This window comes from Andrographis paniculata, unplaced genomic scaffold, assembly GCF_009805555.1.
Source record: "Andrographis paniculata isolate CXL003 unplaced genomic scaffold, ASM980555v1 Contig79END, whole genome shotgun sequence".
Lineage (NCBI taxonomy): Eukaryota > Viridiplantae > Streptophyta > Magnoliopsida > Lamiales > Acanthaceae > Andrographis > Andrographis paniculata.
The window spans coordinates 2,964,893-2,986,013 of NW_026137616.1; the positions used below are offsets into that span (position 1 = coordinate 2,964,893).

The window sequence follows — 21,121 nt, forward strand, 5'->3', positions numbered from 1 at the left end:
ATAGAAAGTCCAAACTAAACTGAAATATCCAAAATCATCCCAAATTTAACTTCTTTTTTTATTATTATTATTTTTTAAAATTTCAATTTCAATTTCAATTTCAATTTTATATTTTTATAATTGTTTTATAATATTAAATAGACACAATAAATAAAAATAAGTATATTAAAATATAATTATTAATTTTTAAATTTTTATTTATATTAAAATATTATATTTTGAATTTCGAATTAATTCGGATTTTTAGTATATATATCCTAACCGATTCAAAAATTCAAAATTTATAAGATTTTCTATTTGAACTAATCCGAAAATATGAACCATTGATTTCGAAAACATTTCTTTTTATATATGACTTGGGCACCTCCGGCTAGGTTCAACGGAAAAGTAACACTAAGCTGTGGGATAAGATTAGTTGTTATTTGATGAGTGTGTTACTTGTGCAATGTGTTTCAATAATTTTTATTTTAAAATTATAGATATCATAAGATGAATTGGGCTGGGCTTTATATATATGGGGATAATTGGGCCTGAAGGCCCATTTTAGTAGGATAACTAACTTGGGGCCATTTTCGTACTTCTCTAGGGCATGAGGCGATGGCGGGAATCGTTCCGCTCGATCATCCCCCGGGAAGTTTTTCCTGCATGAAGGCCTGCAATCGTGTAGTGCCGGCGATGTTATTTGTTGGATTGTTTTGGAGATGGTGAGTTTGGTTCGCAATCATGTTCGGGTGTGATTTTTCTGTGATAGCATGGCCTTTTTGAAGGTGAAGGTGAAGGTGAAGGTGAAGGTGAAGGTGAGATCTTCAGTATTATATTATTGGAAATTTGAACAACGCTTTTTTTGAGGTAGAAAATCTGCAGGGGAAGATAAAGTGACATTTGTCTGATCTCTTTCAAGAAAGGTGCATGAGAATTTGAAGTTCTTTTCCGTCTTGAAGGAAGTCGGATCCATGAGATCGTCAATTGGAATTCACAAACTAGGTTAGGTATTTTACATCGAAAGCGCTTAGCCAGCTGATATTGAAAGTGTAATAGCAATTGTTAGCTGCCAATTAGGGCTTGAATAAATCAATTTAGTCTTCTGGAATTTGGATTGCTCAATTTAGTTTTTTTCTGATGCTGCAATTATTCACTAAATTTTGTCTATTAAACTGATGTGTGGTTATGCTTTGATGATATAATATATATATAAAGTAATAATGTTTCGAAATAATCATGGCCGTTGTATATTTCTCCAATATATGTACTATATAATATTGTGTCACCTGTGAAAAATAATCTTAGATCCACCAGTTCATTCCCTTTTGTTGTGCAAAGGCCTTGTCGTTCAGCCGTTCTTTTTGTTGATTGTAATGTCTCTAATTCTTTGTATCGTGTCTGCCTGTTCGTTGATATCTTCATCAGGTCACACAATGTTGGTAGTTACTTCAGTTAGCTTAAGATAGTTGCAAAGAAGCAAATGTAACTTTCTGTAGTGGTAGAATTGTGAACCTTATTTTGTAAAGTTGGGCATGATACAACTCCAGCCTTCATTTTCAGCTCTAAATTCTTGTACGAGCATTCACAGTTGTGAATTGTGATCATTGTATACATATTTTGCTATTGTGCTTGTTACTAGGGTTGATTAGGGTAAGCATTTTAAAGTTGTTTTATTAGTTCTATGCTCTACATATTATTTTATAGGATACATGAATGATTACTTTTGTTTGTTGAATATATGTTAATATATTAATTGCACATATATATATATTATGTGTATTATGTATATTTAAAATAATATATCAATAGTTATAGTGCTCTCTGTGAGCCATGGACCATGGCATGGCACAGGCCTTGTGTTTGCCATTTACAACTATGTGTAGCAGAATTCATTTTGTGCACTTTGTCTGTGTGTATTTTCAAATTCTTCTATTTATTTTCTCAATTTATTTTGTTGTGATATTTTCCTGAATTTTCACTTAAATTATGCTGTTCATTTACATGTTGTAGGTGTTTTTAACTTTCATTCATACATCACTTCAAGTTTGAAAATTTCCATTTGTTCATAGCTTCTTCATAAACTCCTAACACTTCAGTTACTGCCTAAATGTAGCAGCTGAGCTGAGCAAGAAAAAATAATATCTGCTGTCAAAATGCTCAAAGACATAATGAAGATTGCCAAATGTCTCAAACTCAGTTGCTTGAGTCTTGGGGACACTCCCAAGGCCAAGACCATTCATGTTATTGGCCATTAAGGTTCTGGGGAGGAGCTTTACCAAGAATCAGCCATAAAAGGTGCGGATATAATATCTATATGGAGAGCCAGCCTACAAAGGAGGTATCTTTCTTAATCTTTACTCCACCAAATTTATTATGTTCTTGATTGGCTTTTTACTATTGAAACATAAATGACATTTGCCCACTATAATAGCTACACTCTTAGATAGTGGTAACTCTCTACTTCTGGTACACTTTAATAGAGTTGATAGTGGGGAAAAGCACCTATATTCTACATCATTAATAATTCGGCTGCTGCATTTGGCCATACCCTTATCTAAGACTCTGTACTTCATAGTTTATACCACCTGTAACTACAACTTGTGACTGAATAATATCAGAAGAAGAAGAACTTAAACAGGATAGGCATGGGATCGTCAGCCCCTTCTTTTACCCAGCCTCTCCACGCTCCTCACACAAAGTGATATATATATATATACACTATATGTATATATATGTGATATATACACATTGTGTTTGTGTATATATACAAAGTGTGTATTAGAGAGGGCTAGGAAGGGGGCTGGGCAGATGGGGCCGACGATCCCATGCCTATAAGATAGGAAAGAAAACTCTGCATCATTTTTTATTGTGCCAAGCAAGAAATACTTGATAGATTTGCTGTAGGACACAGATAGATACACAAAGGAAGTATGTATTTATCCCACCACTCTCTTTGTAACACGCGCCAATAAGTTTTTTATAACGTGAGAACCTACCAACCATTTTGGATAAATTCCCTGCCGAACATAATAGTCTGTTAATGTGTCCATAAGTTAAAGAGACGAAATGAAATTAACAACAACCATATTTGAAACTATTTTGTTGCTCACTTTTAAATAGTTACACTTTTTTTTTCTTTTCTTTATTGCTGTTTCCTCTTAGCTTGTTAGAACAATTGAATGGCAGCCTCTATGGTAATGATAGGGGCATCTCTTCCATATTTATTTCACTCTAATTGCTCCTACACCATTTTACATCTAGGCAGGGATTTTTTTTATTTTTTTTTCTAAAATTGATTCATAGAAATTGTATATATTTGTATTTATGTATGTACAATATACTTCCTTCTCTCTCAAATAATAGTTATATTTACTGCTTGTTTGTTTATTAAATAATAATAATAATATTTTATATTTAGTAGATGGGGTGGTGTAACTTTATATAGATAAATTCTTTTGGATTGTAAAAATTTATGTCTAGTAAAGGACCGTATGTTGAAAAGAGATATTTCATAATATGTTAGTATATTTATGTGAAAGGCCCTGTTCACCTTGTTTGTTTTGTATTTTGATTTAATTTTTTTTTATGAAATAATTATTAAATTTAACATTTTATATAAAAAAATGATATTATAATATAAAAATATAATATTATATAATAGATAAACTAAAAAAAAAAAAAAAAAAAAAAAAAAACACAGAACCCATGTTACTAGAAAAATATGTATTGTGGGTTGGAAGGAAGACAATCAACCACACTAATCATTTTGAACCCCATAGCTCTATTTAAAAAAAAAATAATAATAATAAAAAAAACATTACACTTAAAAACATTATCAATTCCATACATAACATAACATGAAAACACTATAACAACAAGTATTATTAAAAATTTCTTGGAAGCTAAGGGATAGTTGATTCCATTTCACCCCCACCCACCATTATTCCAATTCCAAACAAGAAACATAAGAAAAAGCAACAACAATTGTAACAACAATGTACAATAATAAAAACTAAATCCCATATTCAAAACCCCTTTGATAAAACATATTTCTTGTAAGATCATCAATCTTCCCAACCATAGTGTGAGTAAGGTAGTTCTTGTAGTCCCCAACTTGACCCTTTCTAAAGAATGAGTCGAAGGGGATAGGGAACCCTCCATAGGGTATTTCCTTGGACTGGTTCACCTCTAAGCTTCTCAGTGTCTCCAAGCTGCAGAGCTTCACAATTTCCTCAGCCTCACCCTCTCTCTCAAGAGGGCATCCCAAGAAATCAGCAATTCTTGCAACATGTTTCTTGGTGTCCTCCTTGAGATCCTCGTACGTCACAAACAGGACCTTATCAGGCCTCCTAATGCTTTCCTCTCTATACTTCAAGACATGATCATAGTATGGCCCAAATGGGACAGACCCTTCGCAGAATTGGTCCACAGCAGTGTCCCAATCCCATGGATCCACCTCGAACATGGGTGATTTGTTGACAAAATGCCAGAGTGAAATAAGGGCATCCTTAGGGTTTCTTGTTACATACACCACTTTGCAGCCGGATGAAGTGAGTGCACCACCAATTATCTGGTGGGGTAGGTGGGTAGCCATGATCCTGGTACCACCAGGACCCTGAATCAGCTGTGTGGTGGGATCTTGATGGTGATCTAGGAGGAAGAGGTCTGTTTCCATGGACCTGACGAGGTTGTGGGGGTGGGTGGTGGTGAGGAGGGTAGGGGGGTGGGGGTGGGGTTGGGGTCTGTGGATGATGGTGTGGAGAAGGGCTTTGAGCCAAGTGGTTCCAGTCTTGGGGAAGGAGGCGAGGATGACGTCATGGGAGTGGAGATTGAGGGTGCCATTGTTGGTGTTGTGGAGAAGTCTTAGAGTGGCTTCGAGGTAGGGGAGGAGGAACCAGAAGCCATTGTAGCTGTAGAGGTACTCAGTGATGCACCATTTCTGCCTTGAGGAGTATGGGATTATATTTGTGTTTGTGTTAGTTGCATCTTTTTGTTGTTGTTCTTCTTCTGGTTCTTCCATGGCAGCTACAGAAGAACTCATCTCACCGTATTGTATGGACATATGCATATTGCATATGATATATATATATATAGTGGGTATGTATAACTGTGTGTATATAAGAGAGAGAGAGAGAGAGAGAGAGAGAGGAGTGTGGTACTTTATATTATGTAGAGGATTTATTTCTAGAGGTTCTTTGGTGAGAAGATTTGGAGGTTGGGTGGGTGGGTTGGTAGGTTATGGGTGTCTTATTTATTTAGTTAGTTATTTACCAGTGTATGCATACAAAGATGAGGTGTTCGAGCTGAGCTCATTATATGAATTACGGGAGAATAATTTTATTCTTTTAAATATATATAGCATAACACTTTTGTTTTGTTTTATTTTATTTTATTTATTATTATTATTATTTTTAAATATATATAGCATAACACTTTTGTTTTGTTTTATTTTATTTTATTTATTATTATTATTATTATTTTTAAATATATATAGCATAACACTTTTGTTTTGTTTTATTTTATTTTATTTATTATTATTATTATTATTTTTAAATATATATAGCATAACACTTTTGTTGCACAAATCTACTATCACTTTCTTCTTTATATTATAAAGAAATAATTTTAATTATCTCTTTAGTGAGAAATTATATTGTCTGTATTTTTCAACTATAGAAAAACAAAAATTATAAATTATTACTTATTTTCATAAAAGTGTGCCTGCTTGACATACATGTTTGAGTATAAAATTGAATGGTGAAAGTAATATATATATATATTAATTTTTTTTTTTGTCTGTACATTTTTTTTTAATATGTCACACATGATTTGGGCTAATTACGTGTGACATGCAAAATTTGAAACATATCTTACTAGAAATTTAGTTGGAAAAAAAAAAATAAAAATACACTATATATCTTCAAAGTATTATATCGCTATTCATTGAAGAATTTTTTATAAAAAAAATTATAATATTAAGTATTTATTTAAAAAAATATTATAAAAAGATAAAATTCTATATAAAATATTACATTTACATCACATATATATATACCTATTTGTTAATGTATTTTTATTGTTTTAAAAATTCCTTAAATATTTACAATTGTTTGAGAACATATTTAAACCCAATATATACATTGGATATGGTTTTATTTATTTATTTTTTAGAATAATGCCTTTTTAGTGATAATTACTTATCTCTCTCAGCTTTAAATTGCATAATATAGAAAGAATGTTGAAAACAGTTTTTGTAATTTTTTTCCTTTTAAAGTATTTATTAATACATGATACACATGAGAACAATTATAGCTTTGAATTGAAAAAAAAATCAGCACTCCTAATACATGCAAATAATACACAATCTTAGGATATACAATATATGATGTGTATAATAACGATATGTATTGTTTGTTTATAATTACAAATGCGTTGTATAACAGTGTGCTAAAAGTAATACATACGGTGTGTTGTCTGTAGTAATATCGTGTGTTGTCTATCAGCACACGGTGTGCTGTTGTAGTAATATCGTGTGTTGTCTGTCAGCACACGGTGTGTTGTTTGTCAACACGGTGCTGAATTTTAAAATTAAACACTGTAACCGCCGCCGATGCACATAATTATAAGTTTGCCCTTATTTCGGGTTGAATCTTGTAAAAGAATGCTGAAATACAATTTAATTATGCCAAATAAACATAAATTTATTATATTGTTCATGTCATTTTGGAAAACTCAATATTAATCACATTTATAGCGAATGAAATATATATATATATATATATCCTAACACAAATCAAATACATAAATCACAAATACATGCATATAAGTTATGGAGAGTATATTGTACATCTTAAACTTAAGCCGAATTCGTTGAGACTAATTTGAGTTGGCAAGGGAGTGGAAAATGGAATTTGATAAAGGCATCAACAAGCTAATAAATAGCACTTTTATTACCGTAAATAAAGAAGACTTGTGAGAAAAGTCTGAGACACATCGAGATCAGTTAATAGCCAACACAACACAACAATTTAAATATAGCATCCGTTATGGCATGTTACAAAATGAGTCAACTCAATAATAGTATGATATTATCCGCTTTGGATTGAGTCCACAGATTTATTTTTTGAATTTTCTCCGAATAGTCACATATCAGAGGAGTTTATGTGAAATTTATAATTTTTCTTCAAAATTTTCAATTTATAACTTAGATTTACACCCCCAACGGGGCACGGTACTCATACTCAGTGCTAGAATAAACAACGACGTATTACTTTTTGTTATGCCAAAAAATAAGCAAGTTACCCAAAAAGAAACAATACCCAATTGTGTCGATAGCCGGTAGGATATTTACTATCCAAATTGACATTAGAATAACTATATAAGAATAAATATGAGTGAAGGAGGAAGTGAAAGACTATATATACAACATATAGTTTCCCTTAACTTAAAGGAATAATGAGGATAATTAAGCACTAATTTACTAACAATAGGAACATTAATTGAAAATAAAAAAGTATGGTAAATCAAGAAATATATATCTTTAAATTTTTGTAAATTAAATGGTGAGACATTTTTATTTAAAAACTAGGTCTCGAATTTGATTCCAAATTGATATATGTATTGGTTAAATAATAATAATACTCCCTCCGTCTCATAACAAAATATCCATTTTTTCATTTTAGTCTGTCTCATAACAAAGTATCCATTTCGTTTTAGTAATTGTATTATCTACCTAACATTACAAATACCCTTACAACTTACAATATATATTACACAAATGTCATTACCTTTATATCACACATACTAATAAAGTTATTTTAGTAATTTCTATTATATTCCTACTATATCCCAATATAATACTAATATTTCTAAAATTACGTGCAAAAAAAAATAGATACTTCTTTATGGGACGGATGGTGTAATAATAATAATAAATTAAAAAGTATACCTTCAAGAAGAAAATCATCATCCAAGATTATATTCAACATAAGTGAAAGTTGTCTCGCAGTTAAAAATTATATATCAAATTTAAATTGATATTATTTTAAAAATAAAAATAAAAAATCAATTTCATAACACTTATTCTTACTTCAAATACTTTATCAAAATTTATTATTATATTCATTATTTATTTACATTACAATAATTACATTACTATTATGTATTAAATTATTCATATATATATTCTCAATTTTTTAGAATTATTTAAATGATTTTTTGAAGTAAACATACTCTTTAATTGATTCATTAATTTTTTTTAATTAATAATAATAATAAATAAATGTTGTTATAATAAAAGTATTTACCCATTGAATTTCAAAATTTTCAATGGAAAAAAAAATAAAAATAAGAAAAGTAATAAATGTATGCCTTCCCTAAGGCTACTAAGGGCTACAATAGTCCTTCCGCATGCATGAATTTATGGAGTAATCAAGATCTTAGTGGGCATCAAATTTTAAATACAAGTCAAATTATTGCAAATAGGTGAGACATTCCTATAAATATACATAAAAAAAAAAAAAAAAAAAAAAAAATTAAAATAAAATAAAATAATAATAATAATAATAATTAATAATAATAATAATAATGAAAAATAATAAAACCTTGAAACCAAACACAACCATAGGTATATATATGTTTGTATTTTGGACTATTTTAGGTTAAAAATTTTTAATTAAAAAGAAATTATAAATTTATGTTTCTAACAAGAAAAAGTACTAAATATTACTCACTCCATTTCACCTAATTTGTTCCTATTTTTTATTTTCCTCCGTCTTTTCCTTGTTTGGAAAATTGATTATACATTTTTTAATCATATTTTAAAATTTTAATTTTAATTTTTTTTAATCTTAATTATACTATTCAGTTATCTTAATTTATAATTATTTTTATTGAATTATAATTATTTTTACTAATATATTTCTTAATTACTTACTAATTATACTTTTGTTACGTACGAAATTTAGAATTAGGTTAAAAGCCCAAGGTAAAAAGAATAGTGGGCCTGGCAATAGAGTTGATTGAACTGACTGAAGGGCACCATGAGGAAATCAAGGAAAATAGGTTTATTACTAAGGAAAGTCTTCAGGTCGGTAGGTCCTCAAGTCGGAAGGTCATCAGGACGGAAGGACCTCAGGTCGGTAGGTCCTCAAGACGGAAGGACCTCAAGTCGGAAGGTTTTCAGGTCGGGAAGTCTTCAAGGCGGAAAGACCTCAGGACGGAAGGTTCTTTGGTCGGTAGGTCCTCAGGACGGAAAGACCTCAGGACGGAAGGTTCTTAGGTCGGTAGGTCCTCAGGACGGAAAGACCTCAGGTCGGAAGGTCTTCAGGTCGGGGGGCCATCAAGACGGAAAGACCTCAAGTCGGAAGGTCTTCAGGTCGGGAGGTCCGCAAGACGGAAAGACCTCAAGTCGGAAGGTCTTCAGGTCGGGAGGTCCGCAAGACGGAAAGACGATGAGTCGGAAGGTTTTCAAGTCGGAAGGTCCTCGATACGGAAAGTCGTCGAGATGGGATATCCGCAGGTCGGGTAAACTGTAGGTCGGATAGAAGGAGGAGTTGGACAAACGCGGAGGCCTTTGATCAAAGACAGGGGGCAGTTGATATGGAGGTCGGCCCAAGTGGGGTCGGGCGAAGAAGTAGGTCGGACGAAGGACGAAGTCGGGCCAAAAGAGCGGAAGGTCTGTGGTCGGCTCAAGGAGTGAAATATAGGGAATTTTGGTCTGCTGGGGACACGTGTCAGCATGAGAAAGGTTGGAAGACGGTTGAGAAGGAGACGTTGTAACCGTTCGGGTGACAGTTTTCAGTACGGTTTCCCAGGGAATATTTAAGGATTTGGATCATCATTTGGCAAGGTATCTTCAATCAACTTCAACAAAGCAAAGTCAGATTTGGGGATCACCACTTTAAATTTCAGTCTTTTATTTTCCAGTTTATTTTCTGTACCATACAGTGTTTAGAGATTCCTAATCTCAGGCACTAATTAATCAAGTTTAAGGATATTTTCTATATCTTTGAATTTTACTTTATTTTTGTTGAAAAATTACATCAACAAATTGGCGACCACAGTGGGAGCAAGGCAAAATTGCTCATTCCAATTCCGGCGATAATTACATACGTCTAAGATCCGGCCGTATCATCGGAAGGGTCCATATGGCAGGTTCACAACCTCAATCATCGTCGGCACCGGTGGGAAAATCCGTTCCACCACCTAATGTGCCAAATGCCGGGGAAATCCCACAACCACCAACAGATTGGTGGTCTTATGTTCAACAAATGTTGCGTGAGCAACAAACGAACATGTTGCGTGAGCAACAGAGTATGATGCAGACCATGATAGATCAAGCACTGTCTAGGGTTAGTCTTCAACCCACTCAAACTCCACCAGGAGTATCACCGTCCAGACTACAGACAAATTTCGCAGGGCCATCATTCGTGGATAGTGCATTTCCAAGTGCCACAAATCCCAACCGAATGGATAGGGGAAAGTCTCCTCTAACTTTTCCAAACACTGTTCCGCTGGGACCAAGGGTTACCAATCCGCAGACGAACAATATAAGGGAGGACAGGCCTGAAGGATATATACATGATCCTATTCATATTCCTGTGCAGGATCCGTTCCATGTTCCTGATCATCAACGCTTTCATGTAGATCCTGATGAGCTTGCACATATATTAAGGGATCAGTATGGATTAACTCCTCAGATGGCTAACCGCCCTGCATATCAGAAACCTTTCCCAGAAAGGGTCATTAATGAACACCCTCTCCCAAGGAATTATCGACCACCCGATTTTCATGCATTCTCAGGGGAGGACGGATCTTCCACCATAGAACATGTTGGTCGGTTCACAGCACAATTGGGAGAAGTTGGTAATAACCCTTTTTATAAGTTGCAACTGTTTGGCTTATCTCTTACTAGAACCGCGTTTTCGTGGTTTGCAAGTCTGCCTCCTGGAAAAATTCAGACGTGGGAAGGACTGGAGACGGCATTTCATGCTAGATTCTTCAATCCTTTACCAACTGTTTCTTTAACAGATTTAATGGAATTGAGGCAGTATCCAGAAGAATCTGCTTCACAATTTATAGAAAGGGTACGATTGATGAAGGGACGATGTCCTACGGTAATCAGTGAGAAAGAGATGACCAATTTAGTGGTCCGGAATATGCATACTCGTTTACGAAAGGCACTCACTGCCCTGGACGTGGAGGATTTGGCAAGTCTTGCATCCAAGGCAGGGCGTCTAGAGTCCTTGTTCAGAGAGGAAGATCAGCATAACAGGCGTAATAGAAACCAACATATGGCGAGTATGGGAACAGAAACATGTGACTTTGATTTTAATAATCAGTCAGAAGAGATGGCAGCCGAAATCCTTTCTGGAAAACCTTATGTATGCCCTAAGTTGAAGCCAGTACTAGGATCTGAAGGAAAAGAGCAACCGACGTTTGATAGTTCAAAAGCTGACGAAATTTTTGATATCTTGCTAACTGATGGGCAGATCCGTATTCCAAAGGGGCAAAGACTTGCCACTAAAGAAGAAATCAAAGGGAGACCATATTGTAAATGGCATAATTCTTTCACACACACTACAAGTCAGTGTACTCATTTTAGGAAGGAAATTCAAAAGGCCATCAAGACAGGTCGGCTCAAATACATCACTCTAGGTGTAGACCAGCAACCGTTTCCGAATGTAACAACGGCAATGGTTGACATCCAACCAAGTTCGGAAACAAGGAAAAGTTCGGCCAACGATGGACAAAAAAGGGAACGAAACCAGCCAAGCCCCGAAACAAAAAAAGGAAGTCGGTCAAACAGCAGCCGACCGGAAGAACGACTCAAAATTTGTGAGAAGCCAGTTGCTGAAAAGTGGGACCATCCAGATGGTTCTTTTAATGTGGAGGTGAAAGAAAGGGCGTTAGTGCGTGACCACCCGACCAGAAAAACAGGGTCAGTCGGGAACAATTGGGCTCGAAATAAGAAGCCTTTGCCAGTTGATATAGATCCTCGTTTCCCAGGTATGAATCGTACACAGATTCGCAATGCCAAACGCAGGTATGCTGCAAAGTATGGGAAACGAGTCCCTTCAGCAAAACATCTAACCGACGAACAAAAAGCAACCGACCACTTGGCAGGAGATCGGTCCGTTAGAGTCTCTACAGAACAACCGACCAACGAGCAGGGAGTAGCCATTCAGTCTCCAATTGGTCGGTCCAGTCGGGTCTGGTCAGGAAAGCAACCGAATGACGAATCAGGCGCTTCCGACCATTCCAAAAGAAGTTCGTCGGGACAGGGGAAAGGTAAAGGAATGGCAGATGAAATAATTAAAGGGTTTAGATGCCAACATTGTGAACGGATCAACATCAATCCATCTCTTGAAGATTTCCGTATAGAATCTTTGACGCTTCAACCTCAGAACAAGACGAAGGAAGAAGTTATAACTACAGAGGAAAGTTCAAGATCTGTTAAATCTCGTCTGGGACCTCGCATCCCTTGTCGGATGACAGAAGTTAATCAGATGAGAGATGAACCGATATGGGCGAGTCTGGTAGATGATATTATGGACGAACCGTTATGGGCATTCTTGGCAGATGATGAATTAGAGGAAACAGAGTGGGCAAAGACTTCAAATTCTGAGCCTCAGTCCGAAACACCTTCGATAGTGTTTCCTCCTATTCCAGAGGGTGCAATCTCCCATTTGAAACCTCTGTATGTTAATGCTCACATTTGTGGGAAACCAATTACAAAGGTTTTCGTGGATAATGGAGCAGTCTTTAACGTTATGCCATTGAAGACTCTCAAGAAGCTAGGGAAAGGAATTCATGATCTGTCTCCTGTGGAATTCGAAATGACAAGTTTTACAGGGCAGCCGACTAAGCCTGAAGGGATGATGGTTGCCACCATTGAAGTCGGACCAAAGAAGATTTCCACTGTTTTCTTTATTGTGGACGCAGATACTACATACTCTCTCTTGCTGGGAAGAGACTGGATTCATGCCTCCCAATGTGTGCCATCAACCCTGCACCAACAATTGATGTTCTGGGAAGGAAATCAGGTTCTCAAAATGGAAGCGAATGACAACCCCTTCGATATATCAGAGCAAGTTGAAGAGTCAGTGTTTTATTCCAGTCATTTGGCTCCGATGTCTCAGTTGTATATGGCCAGGGAGTACCCATACAAGGGTTATAAAGTCACTGGCCAGAACTCGATGTTCTATTAAAAGAACACCTTGATTGTATGGCTCATGATAAAGCCACACCCATTCCCATATAATTTGTTTGCAATGGATGATACAAGTTTAGAAGTATGTAGTTCTCTTATTAATAAGTTCTATTTAAAGCAGTTATTACATAAAGCAGAAAATAGTAAAGAGATTCTTGATGTTCACCTCCAAGAATCTGAACAATTTCGTTGGCCTGATTTATTGGAGAAAACAGAACCAACAGCTTCATCACAAGACCCATTATTGGAGTTTAATTTAGGAACCGAATTGGTTCCAAAAGTGATCAGGTTAAGTGGTTATTTGTCTAAAGAGCAACAAACAATGATGCTCGAAGTTATTAGAAACAACATTGATTGTTTAGCATGGGATTATTCAGAGATGCCTGGTTTGACAAGAAGTCTAATAGAGCATCGATTGCCTATCAAAGAAGGTTGTAAACCTTACAAACAACCTCCAAGGCGAATGAGCCCGGACCTAATGCCTCAAATCAAGGAAGAAATCCAAAAACTTCTCAAAGTGGGTTTTATTCAGCCTTGCCGTTATGCGGAGTGGCTGGCTAATATTGTGCCAGTGGTCAAGAAAAATGGTAAGATTAGGATATGCATCGATTTCAGAGATTTGAATCTAGCTACCCCTAAGGACGAATATGTGATGCCTATGGCCGACATGCTGATAGATGCAGCAGCAGGGCATAAAATCCTTAGTCTGATGGATGGTTATGCAGGTTATAACCAAATATTCTTGGCAGAAGAAGACATTCCTAAGACAGCATTCAGATGCCCAGGGGCTTTGGGTATTTATGAATGGACAGTCATGCCATTCGGGTTAAAGAATGCAGGGGCAACTTACCAAAGAGCCATGAATTCAATCTTTCATGATTTAATTGGCAGATCTATGGAAGTGTATATTGATGATGTTATTGTTAAATCTGCCAGTTTTGATGAACATCTAAGAAATCTTGAGGAGGCATTTGAAAGAATGAAGAAGTACAATTTAAAGATGAATCCAACCAAATGTGCCTTTGGAATATCAGCCGGGAGCTTTTTAGGATTTTTAGTTCATGAGAGAGGAATTGAAATCGATGCCAACAAGGCTAAAGCCATTCTTGATAGTCGGCCACCCAGGACGATTAAAGAAATCCAAAGTCTTTTGGGTAAGGTGAATTATTTGAGGCGTTTCATTTCTAATGCTGCTGGCAAGGTCAGACCCATCACTAAACTGTTGAAGGCTGGAAAAAATGCTTTCGAATGGGGTCCCGATCAACAAATGGCTTTAGATGCTATCAAGCAGGCATTGGTTCACCCTCCAGTCTTGATGCCTCCTAAACAAGGTCGGCCACTCAAACTGTATTTGGCAAATACATATGAAGTGGTTAGCTGTTTATTGGCACAGGATGGTGATGACGGGAAGGAAAGGGCAATCTACTATCTCAGTAAAACCCTTACAGGACCAGAACTGAATTACACTATGCCAGAAAAAATGTGTTATTCATTGGTCTTCGCTTGTACTAAACTCGAGCATTATTTGCTGCCCAGAAGAATTGAGGTCATATCAAAGGTGGATCTCATCAAATTAATTTTGCAGAGACCTACTATGAAGGGCAGACTTATGAAGTGGGCCATCAAATTGGCTCCTTTTGATCTTCAACATTCCCCTCTGAGGGCAATCAAGGGACAAGCAGTAGCCGACTTCTTAGCAGAATTTTCACAAGTCGGATATTCTCTTTGTGATAGCGTCCGACCACTTGGTCGTTCATCATATGTGGATAATCTACAGGTCGGATGTGTGCCATATATAAGTACCAGAACTTGGTTGATGTTCTTTGATGGTTCTACCTCTGGAAACAAATCAGGGGCAGGGGTCTTTTTGCAAGGACCTGATGGTCAAAAGATCAACTTACAATTACGATTGGAAGCCATGACCCATAATTCGGCAGAGTATGAGGCTTTAATTTTGGGTCTGGAGGCTTTAATAGCCAGGAAGGTCCAGTCTGTAATCATAAGAGGGGATTCTCAACTAGTAATCAACCAGGTAAACAATCAATATGTTTGCAATTACCCTCATCTTCGCAGATACAGGGACATTGTGAGTCGGTTACTGACAAAAATCTCAGAAGTAATAATTGAGTTCATTCCGAGGAAAGAAAACCAACGTGCTGATGAATTGGCTCAAAGGGCATGTAAAGGAATTCTGGAGGATATGTGGTCGGAGGTCAAGTCGGGCATAGAGGATATTGGACAGGAGCCCGACTGCGAAGTTACGGTCGGGCAAGAGGATATTGGACAGGAGCCCGACTGCGAAGTTATGATCGGGTAGGAGAGTGTCGGACAGGAGCCCGACTGTGAGGCTGTCGGGCAGGAGACGGTCGGTCAGGAGCCCGATTGCGAAGTTATTATCAGACAGAAGTCCGATGGTGAAACAGTGCCCGATTGGAGAACAGAGCTTATCCTGTATTTACAGAATCCTGGTGCGAGTGTTTCAATTGCGACACGATTGAAGGCTTTACGTTTTCAATTGATAAATGGAATTTTGTACAAGAGATCATTTGAAGGTTTACTTTTGAAATGCTTGGGATCTAAAGAAGCTCTAGAAGTGATGACAGAAGTACATGGTGGGATATGTGGAGCTCATCGAGCAGGTCTGAATATGAGATGGGCCATTCATCGTTTGGGGTTTTTCTGGCCAAAGATTTTTGAAGATTGCATACAATTTGCCAAGGGCTGTCAGGAATGTCAAAGACATGGAAACTTAAACCATTTGCCAGTAACCGAACTGCAATTTTTGGCAAAACCATGGCCTTTTAAATCATGGGCTATGGATATTATTGGTAAGATACATCCTGCTTCATCGAAACATCATTGTTTCATATTGGTCGCGACTGATTACTTTACCAAATGGGTAGAAGCAGTTGCTTTGAAAAATGTGGATCAGAAAGAAGTGATAGATTTCGTTTTGAACCAAATTATTTACAGATATGGTATTCCTCAGTCTATAACAACCGACCAAGGCTTGGTCTTTACAGGGGAAAAGTTCTCTAATTTCTTGGCAGAATTCGGTGTTCGGTTACATCATTCTTCACCGTATTATCCCCAAGCCAATGGACAGGCGGAAGCAGCAAATAAGATTATCATTGGGATTATAAAGAAGATGATTGAAGGGAACCCAAGAAAGTGGCATTTGTTATTGTCTCAGGCTTTATGGGCACATAGGAATACCAGAAATACGGCCACAGGGTTCTCACCTTACCAACTCACATTTGGCCAAGATGCTGTTTTACCAGCCGAAATCCGAGTATCATCTGGCCGAACAGAATTTACTGATGGTGGTCTTACAGAAGAATACCAACAACTTATGATGCAACAGTTAGAAGATTTGGATGTTAACCGACTCCATGCAATAGGGCGAAGTGTGAAACAGAGTGAAATCAGAGCAAGGAGTTATGGAAAGAAAGTTCTTCACAGGACATTCCAAAAAGGAGACCTAGTCTGGAAAACCATTCTTCCTACATATAAAAAAACTGATCAATTGGGAAAGTGGTCACCGAATTGGGAAGGACCATACATTGTTCAAAAAGATATTGGAAATGGCGCGTTCATTATTGTAAATCATGAAGGCAGAAGAGTACATGAGTGTATTAATGCTAAATATCTGAAGAGGTATTATCCTGCCTTTTCAGATAACAAAACTGCCTGAAACAAAATATTATTCAGAACCCATTTGTAGGGTTCGAACCTATTTAAAGGTTCATTTCAGTTAGTCATCATGTATTGGTGAGAAATTTTCTGCCTCTGAATCAGACTTTTCACCCCAGTGAGTGGATATTAGCTCTGGTTCTTCTTCAATAAGATCTTCCAAATCTGGTCGGTACCTTTCCCATTGGCTTTGCATTTCGTCTAAGTCTTGATGGGTACGTGCTTGCATGTCTGTTATGGCTTGATGTTCACGATCAACAATGGTCCGTAATCTTGAGAAGACTTTTCGTTGATTGGAAAAGATGTTATCCCAACCAAGATCTGGAAGTATAGTTGCTGCGTGATTTTCTATCATTTCCATGTGGTGATGGAGATCAGGAATGCGGCTAAGGATGTCACGAAGAGGTTCATACCCCTCAATGACTTTTTCCATCAGGCGGATGGCGCGATGAATGGTTCTTCTTCCTCGTTGGGAGAATCGGAATTTGAAGTCTAGTTGCTTGAGTATATGTAACAAGTCTTCTGCATGGCCTCCAATAGGGTGATTACCCACAAAGAAGGGTTGAAGAACACCCTGCCAGTTGTTTGATGGAACATAAGGTCGGTCATTCGCCATGTTTGTTAATACTTTAAGTGTTGTGATTTTCAAAATATGCCTTGGAATGTGTTTCTTAAAATGTGAGAAACAATGTTCTTTTAAAGAAGGAGTTTGTTTCTATTCCTACAAAGTTGGAAATTGAAAGGTGATCCTTGTTTTGTGAGACGAAAGAAAAAATGGATTACTAAGTCAAACGTTGTTACAGAGGGGAAAATATTACAACAATGCCCCTAGGGCAGTTTTTATATGGGTCCATTTGATTTCATCCCTGGATAGCCTTTTGGTATTGGCAGCCGTCTGATATCTTATGATGAATTGGGATCGGGCTTGGGTTTTCAGCTCTTGATCCAATTCAGCCTCATTTTTGGTATACTTCTCAAACAGACGCTGTTCATTGGTAATTTGCTTATCTAGGGTAGACTGTTCTTTCCTCAGCTCCCGTAATTCTGCCTCCTTTTTCTGAATAGCTTCATCAACTTGAGCTTTTGTGCTAAGGAGACCACCCAGCCTTTCAGTAGTCTGCTGAAGAGATTCTCGGGTCTTAGCCAAAGAATTCTCCAGCGTTGTTTGATCGAAGTCAGGCTGGGGGGTTTCGGCTGACAGGAGTCCAATGACTAATACTTCAGTCTTGAGCTCTGTAAGTCTTTCCATCAGCCGATGCAGAATGGGGACGGCTGGCGATTCCGTTGGAGTGTAAAAAAGAAGGCCACCAACAGTCTGAATGAGTCTGTCCAATAAGTCGGATCTCAATTCTGACAGGGGATGGTTAATGGCCTCAGTGAATATGGTTCGGGCCTCCGCTGGTACCGGAACAGTCGATAGGACAGCTAAGTCCGAAGGCCCCTGCAAGTCCTACAATGTCAATAAATATTCCAAGGGAGTTGCAAATTTGTTCGGAGAAAATATGTGGTACCTCTGGGCGGACTGCTGTCAGTGAGGGGGGCAGCAATGAGGTCGGTCGAGTAGGGCAGACAGCTGGTATAATAGCAGCCGACTCGTCGGCTGCTGCGAATGGTCGTTGAGGTGCCGACCTGGGTCCCTATGGAAAGCAGTATATAAAACAGTTAGTGTTTTCTGAAAGAAACGTTGTAGCATGGATTGGTTTTGATCTTACCAAATTCACAGAAGTCTCCGAATCGGACGAAGACACTTCTTCCATTTCTGGAGGTTAGGCTGCCACAGGTGGTTCTTCTGCCTGCCACTCAATTGCTGGAGGTAACGCTGCTGCTGGCTGGGCGGCTGCAGGTTGGGCGGCTGCATCTAGAGCCATTGCAGCCGGGATCTCTGGAGCACCTGAGATAGCCGCAGCAGGGACATCTTCGATTTCGGGATTAGCAGCATCAAGGATGTCGTTTTGAGGGTCAGCTTCGGCGAGGGCGGCTGGTTCTTCCTTTGACATGGATGAGTCTGATGCTATGTATGGCGGTCGACCCATCTGGGAAGTAGTTCCCTCGCTGTCAGAAGAGACCCCGGCTGCTGATGCGATGGGTGAAGGTGTCTGTGAAAAATCATGGAACTGTTGTTGGTTAAATATATCAAGGTTGATCATTAGAATCCTAAGTATTGCTGATGAGGGAACTTACTGATTCTCTAGGCACTACTGGTAAAGATTGCCTCCTGGTCGGGTGCCTGGCCCGACCACTCCTCGGTACAAGAGGAAGAGTTTGCCTCCTCGTCGGGTCCTCCGTCCGACTGCTCATTGGCAAAGTGAGAAGTGGAGTAGGGGTTTGGAGAGGAACTGCCTCAGTCGGGACCAAAGGTTGGTCGGCTGGAGTTGGCGTCGGTTGTGTGGTCGGTGCTGCCAAGGTCGGTTCTGGTGAATAATATGTGAAATCAAAGTTAAGATATAGTGAATTGGTTCACGGTTTTAAGAAAAATTACCTATTCGGGGTCGGATCCTTGCTGATGTTTTCGTAGTTCCAAGGTCCGCTGGTGCTTGCTGGTCAGCCCCAGAGGTCGGGGGTGTTGGCAGCCGGGACGCCTTCCTTTTTCGTGTTGGAACAACAGACCCGGTCCCCGGGGCGGCTGTTTGTTGTTGTGTGCTAGTATGTCTAGCCGCCCCTAGAACCAATCCTTGGGGTGGAAGGAGTATGTTCAGTAACCGACCCTCATCAGGGGAAATCAGGGGCCATACAACCGACCACCATTCATTGAAAGTATCTACAGTCTCAGGGTTGGAGCGGAAAGGAATATAAGAATTGGAAGTTATATACGTGGTAAGCTGGGAGATATAAGAAGGGATTGAATTCGGTAGGACTCGTCGGTCAGGGCTTTGAAAAATTATATGCGGACACGCGACGGGTCCAGGGATACCTTGGCAACAGCCGAATTGGCGTGCCATGAATTGAGGTTCATAATTATAAGTGTAGAAGGTTTTCTGCCCCTTTTTATCAAGTTTTTTGCTACTAAAAAGAGACCTAGGTTTGAGGGCAACGTCCCAGGCAAAAGGATAAGTGGAATGAGGACAAGGCTCAGGAGTCGGAAGCGGATTTGGTACTGGAAAAGGCCAAAAATGGTCGGGAGCATAGCCCGCATACTTTTTATACATAGAAAATCGAGAGTTACTGCGGGTATCTGTTAAAACTGCGATTATTATTGGATCGGAAGATTGGAGGTTATTGCGTCCTGAGCAGAGTCGGTTAAGGGCTAATCCCAAATGTTTTTCAGCTGTTGGCATAGTGGGCGGAGATCCTAAGTTAAACGCGTTGGGGAAGTAGAGCCGGAACCAAAGTTCTAAAAACCAAAAAGGACCCGACGCGGCAGTGTTTAATTTCCTATTATCATTATCTGTTAAACGAAGGCTAACTCTAGTGAGTCCTTCAAACAGATTGGCTAAAAACAGGGTGCCAAGAGAGAAAAAACGACCTGACGCGATTTGAATGGCTAGGTCGAGATGAGAAGGAAGAACACATTTGGAAGGGGAAACAATGACGTACCTACAAAGCCAAAAAAGGATAAAGGCAGTATGCTCCCGGTCGGTTACAGGGGTCCCTGGAGCCCCTTGCTGGTCGGTTGCGAACTTTGTCCAACCCCATTCCTTCACACCTTGTAAAGACCACCCTGGATGGTCTTCTGACGGCTCCTGCCCATCTAGGGCTCCCATTACAGGGTCTTCACCCACGACTGGGAGATGCGCGATCATTGCAACGTCCATAAGAGTTGGGCCAAAAGGGCCTGATGGGAAGAGGAAAGTCCCATTTTCCGCATTCCAGAAGGCAGACATGGCCAACAACACCTTCTCATGCAGGTTGATAGGCATGGTGGACAGTAGTATTGCTTGGTCGATCTTTTGGGAACGCCATTGGGTTTGGAAGTGTTCTGCTACCCGTCGATACCAAGCGCGGTAAGGATCTTTTGGGTCCGTCAGATGGGTTTTGATGCTGTCTCGAATGCGAAGTGCTTGGTAGTTAGGGTTGTTGATAGCCAAGAGATTTCGGGATTCCAAGACTTCCCTCATCCGATTTGAATCTTCAGGAGTAGTGCAATATGGACGGATCGTCGGAGTTAGTACTTTCGAGGCTGAAAATGGGCCCTCCGGGAGGGTTCCGTCGAAGGGAAGGGCAGGAATGTATTGATTCGCCATGGTTCGAGTGCTTTGGGATTGTGATTCACAAAAGCTGGGATGGCGGAGGAGG

At 38.5% G+C, this 21,121-nt stretch overlaps 2 protein-coding genes and 1 long non-coding RNA gene across 4 annotated transcripts; 1 reads left to right on the plus strand and 2 right to left on the minus strand.

The window, feature by feature from the left end:
* Window positions 1-590: 590 nt before the first annotated feature.
* On the plus strand, window positions 591-3,684 carry LOC127240226 (uncharacterized). Of its 2 annotated transcripts, none has more exons than XR_007836315.1 (3): window positions 591-797; window positions 865-984; window positions 2,096-3,684. It is a non-coding gene; the product is annotated as an uncharacterized LOC127240226 (long non-coding RNA). The 2 variants fall into 2 exon arrangements; XR_007836314.1 differs by having other exon boundaries at window positions 2,099-3,684.
* A 59-nt stretch (window positions 3,685-3,743) lies between these two features.
* Window positions 3,744-5,191, minus strand: LOC127240215 (cytosolic sulfotransferase 5-like). The gene has a single exon (XM_051258763.1). It carries the CDS (start codon window positions 5,048-5,050, stop codon window positions 3,995-3,997), a length of 1,056 nt encoding a protein of 351 aa, XP_051114720.1. The 5' UTR covers window positions 5,051-5,191; the 3' UTR covers window positions 3,744-3,994.
* Window positions 5,192-10,983: 5,792 nt separating this feature from the next.
* On the minus strand, window positions 10,984-19,561 carry LOC127240509 (uncharacterized). Its single transcript, XM_051259226.1, has 3 exons — window positions 19,070-19,561; window positions 18,682-18,984; window positions 10,984-11,046 (listed from the first exon to the last, which is right to left on the minus strand). The coding sequence occupies exons 1-3, from the start codon at window positions 19,184-19,186 to the stop codon at window positions 10,984-10,986; spliced, it is 483 nt and encodes a 160-aa protein (XP_051115183.1). The 5' UTR covers window positions 19,187-19,561.
* Between the last annotated feature and the right edge of the window lie 1,560 nt (window positions 19,562-21,121).